Genomic DNA, 11,044 nt, shown 5'->3' with positions numbered 1-11,044 from the left:
ATCATCAGGACATTTCTTATACACATCTAATATTTTTCAAATTCATGATTTACATTTTTTTATTATGTTTGTAAGTTGATTTTTATAATAGATATATTTATATGTTGAAGTATAAGGAATAATAAACAACCAAAACATAAAAGGTAAAATGTGAAAAAAGAAGAGGTAAAGGCGTGTGGTCCTTGCTGGGCCAGCTCATTCCAGGTAGTGAGGATGCGCTAGGATTTGCTGGAAGCCAGGGGAGCGCTCCTTTGGGAGCCTCACAGCGATTAGCGCCACTATGCGCGCTCTCAGCCGCCCGCACACGTGTCGCGCTCACGCGTTTCCTACTTTTTAAACGGGTTTCTTTCCGGTTTCTTTTTACGTTTCGGTTATCCACCGATCTTCCTTAGCTTTTGGATCGAAAACAAAAATTCGAAAAAAGAATTGCGCGAAAAAACGCGTTTTCTTTTTTTCCCTTTCGCCAGAGTCACGGTTTTGATTACGCGAGAGGCACGATTTTGCTTTCGCGAGAGTCACGGCCGTGCCTTTCGGAAGCGAAAACTAAAACGCGTTTTCTGTTTTTTTTCCTTTCACGAGAGGCACGACTGTGCCTCTCGGAAAAAAAAATCACGTTTTCTGTTTCTTTTCTTCCGCGAGAAGCACGGTTTTGCTTCCGCAGAGGCCCGGTTGTGCTTTCGTGAGAGGTACGGCCGTGCCTCTCGGAATCGAAAAAAACATGTTTTCTATTTTTTTCTTTCACGAGAGCCACGGTTTTGCTTCTGCGAGAGGCATGGTTGTGCTTTCGTGTGCCTCCTCAGAAACAAAAAAAATGTGTTGTCTGTTCTTTTTTTTCCTTCCGCGAGAGGTGGCGTGCCTCTTTTAGAAAGGGAAAAAACCTGTGCTCACGGTTCGGTTTTTCGTCCGATTTTTTCCCCGATTTTTTTCGTGAAGAAGGTGGGAGTGATCTTTGCAATGAGTACTCCTCAATTAGTGTTTCCGGGAAGCAAGACATAGTTGCGCCCCTACTGATGTGCGAGACATGGGCTGGCTCAGCGAGCAAAAGCGCCACTAGGCAAGCAGCCTGCAACCACAAGCAATTTTTTTTTTCTAAATGATAAGTGTCACACGTGTGACATGAAGGACTCCGACCTTGACATTTTTTGCAACTAAAGTTGCCATAAAAAAACAAAACAAAAAACCGAAACTTGACACCTGAAAAGAAAGCTGCCATGCTTGACAACTAAAGTTGCCATGCTCGCATCACTAAACTTGCCATGAAAAACGTTCGGAGTTGCCATGTGTTTGTGCCACACGTATGTCATTTATAAGGGTCCATACTTTTTTTAAATAATTTGTTTTGTTAGTCAATTTTATTTTAATTTAGAAGTCAATAATTATGAAGAATAGGGTCGTAAATTTCAAAATATTCACGAAGTCAGAAAAATGTTCAATAATTTGAAAAACAATACTCATGAATTCCAAAATATTTGTGAAATTTGGAAAATGTTCATGACTTCAAAAAAATCGTCAATAATGAAAAATATTCAAAAAATTAGACAATATTTGAAAAAATCGTCAATACATGTTTAGTGTGAAAAAATCGTCAATAATATGTTTTGTTAGTCAGTTTTTCATATTTTTTAAAAATTAATGAATTCAAAAATGTTCGTCATATCATCTTTTTGAAATCTAAAATAGGTTCAGGAATTCAAAAAATGTTCACAATATTTTTAAGAATTTGGAATATATTCAAGCATAGAAATTGGTATTTGAATTTTAGTTTTTTTGGAAAATATATAAAATGTATTCAAAGTTAGAAAATGTTCTTGAATTCAAAATAATATTTGTAAAGTAAATGAAATAAAGAAAGGAAAAATATGAAAAACCAAAAAGAAAGGGAAAACATGAAAGGATACCTGGGAGAAAAAATAAATGACCCACACAAGCAAACTAAAAAAATGAAGAAGTGGAAAAAGAAGATAAGAAAAAAAAATACTCACTCTGTCTCATAAGGCGTTTTAGTGTCTCAATCAGAAATGTCTTATATTTTGTGACAGAGGGGAAACAAACAGGCAATTGGCAAAAAAAAAATGGTGGCTCACCAAGCTTACCATTGCAAAAAAGAATTAAAATAAAAAAAAGAGAAAGAAAATATAAAGCCGAAAGAAACCAGACAAAAAACTACCACACAACACAGAAAACAGTGGGAGGGGGACAAAACACTGAAATCAGGTGAAGAAAACCGGAAAAGAAAACCGCAGTTTGTCAAGCAGAATGTTGCACAAACAGGAGGAAAAAACATCAGTCGTTGAGCTCACTGGACCGTACTGCGCATAGTGCTGCTGCAGGCGAGCTCCAACTAGCGCTCGCAAAAGGCTTATATAGCATTTCTGTCGTTGTGTCCATTAGAGGAGGCGGCTCGGAAGCCTTCCAAAGCGATTTCTTATTTGACACGCTCTGCGTCTAACTGTCAAGGTAACGCACACAGCGCCGACACTAAGCGAACGACTAGGCCAGCCCATCTATCTAAGTAGATCGCATCTGGTTTTGGGAACCTTCTAGTAGGTTGCTGAACGATTTTTGACTGGTTTTTTGGTTTCGTTTTGCTTTTATTTTTTATTTCTTCCATTTTCCTTTTTTTTTGTTTTTCTGTTTCTTTTCTTTCTTTCGTATTCGTTTCTTTTCTTTATGTTCTCGTTCAAAATTTCAAAACTTTACATAATTTGTTCAGAATTTTCAAATAAAACTTTCCATTTCAAAAATTGCTTACAAAATTTGAAAATTGTTTGCAAACTTTAGAAAAATGTTTGTGTTTTCAAATTTTGTTTGTGAGTTTCAAGAAATATTTCCATTTCAAAAATTGTTCGCAAATTTCAAAAAATGTTCGTGTTTTCAATTTTTGTTTGCGAGTTTCGTAAAATGTCCCCATTTCAGAAATTGTTTGCAAATTTAAAATAATGTTTGTGTTTTAATTTTTTTCCAGGAGTTTCAAAAAAGTTTGTTTTTTTAATGTCCGTGTTTTCAAATTTTGTTCATGAGATTCAAAAAATGTTCCCATTTCAAAAATGGCCGTGTGTCCAAAAATTGTTTTTGAATTTGAAAATTTGAAAATTTTCATAAAAAATTTGTGTGTTCAATTTTATTATAGGGGTTTAAAAAAATGTTCCCATTTCCAAACTTTTTTGAAACGTGTGAGTTTTTCAAATTTTATTCTCAATTTTTAAAAGTGTTTGTGATTTCATATAACATTCATGTTTTTTTTCAGAATAATGTTCTGTGTTCAAAATTTAGAAAACGTCTGGATTTGCGCTCGGTTTGATTCTTAAGTGTTTGCGCTGCATAGAACACAAGATAGGTCGCTAGGTTGACTGGCTAGTAGCACTTCGTTTGCAGCGCCTGGTCCTAGGTTCTATCATGCCTATGTAATCTTTTCTGTAGCTAACTACAATTTCCATTTTGTACTGGTCGCTAGCCACATGGGCCGGCCCAGTCGGAGGCCCGCCTGTGCTTGCGGTCGACATTATGCCGCAGAGAGCGACATGTACGAGCCCCCCTTCCAAAAGCCATGCAATCGTTTGCACCCCACTTTGACTAAGGTATTTTCGTAGTCCAACTAAAACCAACCACCCAAAGGAAATAGAGGACATTTCTGCAATATTTTAGCTCCAAAACTCTAAATTTGAAGAGCCCAACATCTCTTGGTCCTAATCCTTCATTGGATTGCTGCAGGCAACAACTAAGACAAGACCACATACCACCGCGTGCCTCGCCACCTATATGGCCGAAGCACACCACCTACACCCGCCTTAATGCTGCTCTCTTGAAAGCCACCCGTGTAGCCTGACATCCAAGGCCACCGCCCCAACATCCATGCTTTGAATCCGCCCGCCCCAGGCTTGCAGCCACCTGAAGGAAATATGCCCTAGAGACAATAATAAAGTTGTTATTTTATATTTCCTTATTCATGATAAAGGTTTATTATTCATGCTAGAATTGTATTGATCGGAAACTTAAAATACACATATGAATACATAAACAAATACCGTGTCCTTAGTAAGCCTCTACTAGACTAGCTCATTGATCAAAGATGATTAAGGTTTCTTAACCATAGACATGTGTTGTCATTTGATAACGGGATCACATCATTAGGAGAATGATGTGATGGGCAAGACCCATCCGTTAGCTTAGCATATGATCATTCAGTTTATTGCTACTGCTTTCTTGAATGTCAAATACATGTTCCTTCGACCATGAGATCATGCAACTCCCGAATACCGAAGGAATACCTTGTGTGCTATCAAACGTCACAACGTAACTGGGTGATCATAAAGATGCTCTACAGGTATCTCTGAAGGTGTTTGTTGATTTGGCATGGATCGAGATTGGAATTTGTCACTCCGAGTATCAGAGAGGTATCTCTGGGCCCTCTCGGTAATACACATCAAAATAAGCTTGCAAGCAAATGACTAAGGAGTGAGTTACGAGATGATGTATTAGAACGAGTAAAGATACTTGCCAGTAACAGGATTGAACTAGGTATGAAGATACCGACGATCGACTCTCGGGCAAGTAACATACCGACAGATAAAGGGAATTACGTATGTTGTCATAACGGTTCAACCGATAAAGATCTTCGTAGAATATGTACGAACCAATATGGGCATCTAGGTTCCTCTATTGTTTTATTGACCGGAGAGGTGCCTCGGTCATGTCTACATAGTTCTCGAACCTGTAGGGTCCGTACGCTTAACGTTCGTTGATGACATAGTGTTATATGATTTGGTTACCGAATGTTGTTCGGAGTCCCGGATGAGATCACGAACATGACGAGGAGCTCCGGAATTGTCCGGAGGTAAAGACTGATATATAGGAAGATGATATTCGGACACCGGAAGAGTTTCGGAGTGCACTGGGTAGTCATCGGATTGCCGGAAGGGGCTTCGAGCAACCCCGGGAGGTATATGGGCCATATGGACCAAAAGAGGGGAGCACACCGGCCCACAAGGGGCTGGCGCCCCCCCTATGGCAGCCGGCCTATGGAAGAAAGGAAGTAGGGGAATTCGGCCTCCCCCTTCCTTCCCTCTCCACCCTTTCCTTTCCCCCTCCGACAAATATGGTAAGGGGGCGCGGCTAGGGAAGGAACCCTAGGAGGATTCGGCCTCCTTGGGGCGCCTCCTTGCTGCTTCCTCTCCCCCACCTATATATATATATATGTGGGAGGGGGTGCCACACATAACCACGACAATCTCTTAGCTGTGTGCGGCGCCCCCTCCACAGTTTTGTCCCTCGGTCATATTTCCGTAGTGCTTAGACGAAGCCCTGCAGAGATAGCATCACCATCACCGTCACCGCGCCGTCGTGCTGCCGGAACTCATCCACTACTTCGCCCATCTTACTTGATCAAGAAGGCGAGGACGTCACCGAACTGAACGTGTGCTGAACGCGAAGGTGCCGTACGTTCGGTACTCGATCAGTTGGATCGCGAAGAAGTTTGACTACATCAACCGCGTTACTAAACGCTTCTGCTTACTAAATCTTGCGTGTGCGTAGATTTTTTTTGTTTTCCATGCAGCGTTTCACAACAGTGGCATCTGAGCCAGGTCTATGCGTAGATGATATGCAGGAGTAGAACACAAAGAGTTGTGGGCGGTGATAGTCATACTGCTTACCACCAACGTCTTATTTTGATTCGACGGTATTGTGGGATGAAGCGGCCCGGATCAACCTTACATGTCCACGTACATGAGACCGGTTCCACCGACAGACATGCAACTTGTTTTGCATAAAGGTGGCTAGCGGGTGTCTGTTTCTCCTACTTTAGTTGAATCGAATTTGACTATGGCCGGTCCTTGAAGAAGTTTAAAACAACGAACTTGATAAATCGAATACTTGGGTTAAACTTGACGAGCCTAGCATGTACAGACATGGTCTCAGAACACTGGAGACCAAAAGGTCGAACGTGAGTCATATAGTAGATATGATCAACATAGAGATGTTCACCATTCATGACTACCCCATCTCACGTGATGATCGGACATGGGTTAGTTAATTTGGATCATGTATCACTTAGATAAACTTGAGGGATGTTTATTTAAGTGGGAGTTCATTAGTAATTTGATTAACTGAACTTAATTTCTCAAAAAAGCAATTCGGCTCCCAGGTCCAGATGAACCCCGAATCTGGACCATCGATGGTCATCGTGATTCACACGTATGCTTGTATTATGGACCGTATTGCACCAGATAGAATATCCACTAATGCATAAATCGGTAACGACGTTAGCCAGAGGAAAGATGGCACAGGTGGGGGCCGGCTAGGTACAGACGGCACCGACGGTTTTGGACCAGCGTCATCTAACGGGCGTCCACCGACAGAGGCCATACCCAACCCCACAAACCCACACTTCGGTCGTTCGCTTTCGTCCACGCGAGTCCGAAAATATCTCCGGGCCCGCTGGATAGCTCTCGCTACAGCTCCAATGGCGTCCTCCTCCTCGTCGAGCCACCACGCGGCGGAGGAGATTCTGCCGCTTATCCCCTGCCCGTACTGCAAGGATGAGCTGGTGACGCTCGTGTGCGGACCGAGCGGCACAAGGCCGGGGAAACGCTACTACAAGTGCATCTGGAAGGATGTAAGTTCGCCGACCTATGGGGATGAATTCCCGTCTTTTATGCACTGATTTTTGCTGATCCGGCAAGTGCAAGTTCTACGAGTGGCAGGAGGGCTATCTGAGGTGGCTGTTTACAGATCCAGGCTCTCGTTCAGTTCAATCCTAGCCCCGGGCGGCAGCTAGCGCAGATCCAGCGCCGTCCATTCAAGCCGGCCAATATCAGGCACGCGCGCCCGTTCTCGAAGACCAGCAGATCGCTGCTATCTTAGGGATTGTCAAAAATCCCATCCCTAATTATCTGCATGCCTTTCTCATATGCCTCTATTGATGCGTCGCCCAGACGAACCAGCTCCATCGCGTGCACGTACAAAGCTGTGTGCCGATGCGTCATCGTCCTGCTCCCAGCATGGTCTCGCTGGTATATCTGTAGGTGTGATGGGAGAACATCCCTCGCATCCCTAGTCCACCTTTTCATTATCAACCTTGAAGGTATTTATGTGTAGCCAATGACATCCATATATAACCTGCAAGACAGAACAAATCAGACGGCGATATCACCAGCAAGCTCCTTTCTGTCTCCACAAAACTTTCTTTGATTTTACTGTACCTTCAGCATGTGGCAGCACGGCATGCCCATGTTCAAAAAGCCCACATTCGCACTTTAACATGGCGCCATCATCCAATATCTTCACCTCAAAGACAACCCGGGACCACCTCTCACGCCTATCTGCTTGCGTGTGCGTCGCTTTGTAAATCTTACCCTTTTCCACTTCTTCAATTCTATATGCATGAGCCTAGTACAGCAGATCTCCTAGCTTCTCGAACATCACCCGCGTGTACACCTTGGCCGCGTGCCTCTCCAACGACATATTGCATTTCACGACCACGCCACCCTGTTAGCAAATAACATCATTTTCTCTGGTCATTACCCCAACGATGGTTTCATGGATTGCAAGCACGCCAATACCAAGTAAAAGGAAAACAAAAAGTCATATGCATACTCATAGTTTTATTCCGCTTTTCTTCATAGCTCTCGTCTGCATCCCGGGCAAACTGCAGCCGCATGTAATGTTTCACAAACATATGCATGGGGCAACCGGGGGGGGGACATATGACTTCAGCATGCTGTTAGCACTCTCACTTTGCTGCGTGCTTGTCATCTTAGCACAGAACACATCCTTGAAAAATGGCTTCGCCCATTTGTGCCTAACCTCATACACTTGAGAAAGGTAGCTGTGGCTTTCTAGGTTGTACTTCTCTATCAACATCTTCCAGGCTTGCTCAAACTCATCAATTGTAAGCATGTGGTTAACAACCTTGTGGAACTCGTCACGGAAATCTGTCTGCTTCGTGTACATCGGCCCAAGAGTTTCCTTCACCTTCTTCAACACATGCCATTTGCACCATTGGTGAGCCATCGAGGGGAGTACATTTTTCAAAGCCACCTCCATGGCTCTGCATTGATATGCTCAACAGCAACAATCACAACAACCAAAAAATCTTAGATCATTTCAATCAACCGTCGGATGCAAAAAACAGAGAACTTTTCCAGCTGTTCATACCTGTGAGGATAGTTACTGGAGCCTTCCCTCCCATCATCCTGACGAACTCAGTGAAGACCCACTCGAAGCTCTCAACCTGCTCGTCTCGTAGAAGCACCCCAGCCAGTATGATGCTCTGAAAGTGGTTGTTCACACCAACAAACAACCCAAACGGCATGTCATACAGATTTGTCCTATATGCTGTGTCAAATGTAACGACATCCCCGAAGTACATGTATTGGTTTCTACTGCTGCCTGTAGCCCACATCAGATTCTTAATTCTACAGCCTTTATCTGGTTGTACTCTGAAAACAAATTCCTGATCTTTAGCTGCTATCTCAGCGAAGACATCAATTGTCTTCCTCACATCATCCTCAGCTTGCTCTCTGTTAATCTTACCGCACAGGTTTGGCAGTGATCTTTTAGTAAATGGAACCTTCTCAGCATCCCTGAAAAAACTTGATATTATGATGTACACCTTTGTGACATTGACATTGTTCTGCCTTAGCTGCTTCACCAAATCCTTGGTGTACATGTCTATGTGCTTGTGCGACGGCCAATGCACTTTCTCGCCGCATGTCTGCATCAATGAATGATTATGATTTGGCCTGTGCTCTGTTATGTACCAGCCATTGTCGGATGTTCTCAATAATCTTATCATCGCGGGGCACTCACACCTGCAGGACCCGCTGTTCTCCCTCGTGGTTTCCCCTGAAAAACACACACATCAAGTTGTCAGCAGGAATTTCCACCATCCACCCGAACTAATCCATGCTCGTTTATGTTAAAGAGTGAAAGAACTCACTGAACATCCACAGACTACTTCCTGCATACACTTTGTCTTCTCTGCATTAAGCCTGCTTTTGCCGTATCTTATGCCAAAGCCATTTTCCCAGGAATACAAGTTATAAAAATCATATGCCTCGCCCAATGAATCAAATGCCATCCCAATTGTTGGCTCAACTACATGATCCCCAAGCTTCTCAGCATATTCCCTGATTGTTTGCTCTAGTGCCCCAACTCTTTCAGGACATGACACTCTATCCAACGGCTGATTCCCAACTCTTACCCTGTAGGCATTGCAGTTTGTTCATATGAGCACAACAACAAAAGTATCATCGGGGATGACGCAAACTAAATTCACCAACTAAACATCCTAATCGTCTAAACACAGCAATACATGCAACAAACCGGAAACGATTTTTCATGTCTGCTTACTGAAAAATACTGTCGAATCTTTTTCATTTCAGATAACAAGATACTTTCAGGCATGGGGCACGCACAGTTCTGAAAATGAAATGCCTTTTTGTCCATCCTGGAGCCAGCATTGTCGCCTTCACCAATTTCTCCCATTGCAGCATCTTTCTGCTCCTCATCCTCGATTGCATCGGCGTTGTCACCTTCACTCTCGCTGAAACAGGGCATACCTCCTCCAATCGCGCCAACACTTGATTCTTCGCCCAAAAAGTGTCAGGGATTGCCAGTAGAGGTCCTCGCTGCCCCGCATAGGACGGCCCCACGAGATCCGTCGCCGGAGTGCTCTGCAGCGCGCCCGCTCATCTCCAGCAGCGCCGCCGCGCTAGATGCTTCATCTGGAAAGATTGGCAATCTGCTAACAATCAGCGGAGGTGATAACCACTAGCAACTTCAATCTAAGCCTCAGAACGAATAAATCAAAAACTTACTTGTCGACAGGAGAAACTGGGAAATCCATTGCCAAACGGCTCCGCCGGCACCGCCGCCGCAGATGCAGCAACCCACCCCTCTGTTTTTTCGATCCCCAACCCCACTCCAGGGGCAAACCCTTTGTGGTCGAGCTGCCCCGTCCATGTGTACCAAGACCGCCAGGTGGGTCCAGCTCAGTACAGATGCCAACGTCGTCAGCGTCGCCTCAAACGGCCTCGGCTGCAGTCCGTTAACGGCCGCTGGACGCCTGCAAACGACCGTCCATCTGACAACCCACGTACACGTACCTTATGCCAATAGATCGGGAGTTCCGCCGCCGCAAGCCTCTGTAGCCATCAAAAACCAATCGGAACCCTGTTCCGGAACCCTGCCGGAGGGGGGAACCCTCACCGGTGGCCATCTTCATCATCCCGGCGCTCTCCATGACGAGGATGGAGTAGTTCACCCTCGGGGATGAGGGTATGTACCAGTAGCTATGTGTTTGATCTCTCTCTTTCTCGTGTTCTTGAGGTGGTACGATCTTGATGTATCGCGAGCTTTGCTATTATAGTTGGATCTTATGATGTTTCTCCCCCTCTACTCTCTTGTAATGGATTGAGTTTTCCCTTTGAAGTTATTTTATCGGATTGAGTCTTTAAGGATTTGAGAACACTTGATGTATGTCTTGCATGTGTGTATCTGTGGTGACAATGGGATATCACGTGATTCACTTGATGTATGTTTTGGTGATCAACTTGCGGGTTCCGCTCGTGAACTTATGCATAGGGGTTGGCACATGTTTTCGTCTTGATTCTCCGGTAGAAACTTTGGGGCACTCTTTGAAGTTCTATGTGTTGGTTGAATAGATGAATCTGAGATTGTTTGATGCATATCGTATAATCATACCCACAGATACTTGAGGTGACATTGGAGTATCTAGGTGACATTAGGGTTTTGGTTGATTTGTATCTTAAGGTGTTATTCTAGTACAAACTCTATGATAGATCGAACGGAAAGAATAGCTTCATGTCATTTTACTACGGACTCTTGAATAGATCGATCAGAAAGGATAACTTTGAGGTGGTTTCGTACCCTACAATAATCTCTTCGTTTGTTCTCCGCTATTAGTGACTTTGGAGTGACTCTTTGTTGCATGTTGAGGGATAGTTATATGATCCAGTTATGTTATTATTGTTGAGAGAACTTGCACTAGTAAAAGTATGAACCCTAGGCCTTGTTTCCTAGC

At 43.7% G+C, this 11,044-nt stretch overlaps 1 protein-coding gene across 5 annotated transcripts; it reads right to left on the bottom strand.

The window, feature by feature from the left end:
* Positions 1-6,611: 6,611 nt before the first annotated feature.
* LOC123180082 (protein FAR1-RELATED SEQUENCE 11) lies at positions 6,612-9,930 on the bottom strand. 5 transcript variants are annotated; one of them, XR_006490705.1, is made up of 6 exons: positions 9,819-9,930; positions 9,417-9,742; positions 8,939-9,203; positions 7,594-8,844; positions 7,200-7,485; positions 6,612-7,116 (listed from the first exon to the last, which is right to left on the bottom strand). XR_006490705.1 is itself a non-coding variant. In XM_044592043.1 (5 exons), the coding sequence occupies exons 1-3, from the start codon at positions 8,943-8,945 to the stop codon at positions 8,028-8,030; spliced, it is 717 nt and encodes a 238-aa protein (XP_044447978.1). In that variant the 5' UTR covers positions 8,946-9,387; the 3' UTR covers positions 6,612-7,116; positions 7,200-7,485; positions 7,594-8,027. The 5 variants fall into 5 exon arrangements, 1 of the variants encoding a protein (XP_044447978.1); XR_006490702.1 differs by having other exon boundaries at positions 8,939-9,742; XR_006490703.1 differs by having other exon boundaries at positions 8,939-9,725; positions 9,819-9,918.
* Between the last annotated feature and the right edge of the window lie 1,114 nt (positions 9,931-11,044).

The sequence above is a fragment of the Triticum aestivum genome, chromosome 1D (genome assembly GCF_018294505.1).
Source record: "Triticum aestivum cultivar Chinese Spring chromosome 1D, IWGSC CS RefSeq v2.1, whole genome shotgun sequence".
Classification (NCBI taxonomy): Eukaryota; Viridiplantae; Streptophyta; class Magnoliopsida; order Poales; family Poaceae; genus Triticum; species Triticum aestivum.
Note: the sequence above shows the minus strand (reverse complement) of the source record. Positions and strands in the feature narration are given on the sequence as shown.

What these genes read in the sequence shown, in the direction of transcription:
- LOC123180082 (XM_044592043.1), bottom strand. An exon ending in TCCAGTAACTATCCTCACAG is followed by an intron (nt 8,048 to 8,154) that starts GTATGAACAGCT and finishes ATATCAATGCAG; the next exon opens with AGCCATGGAGGTGGCTTTGA.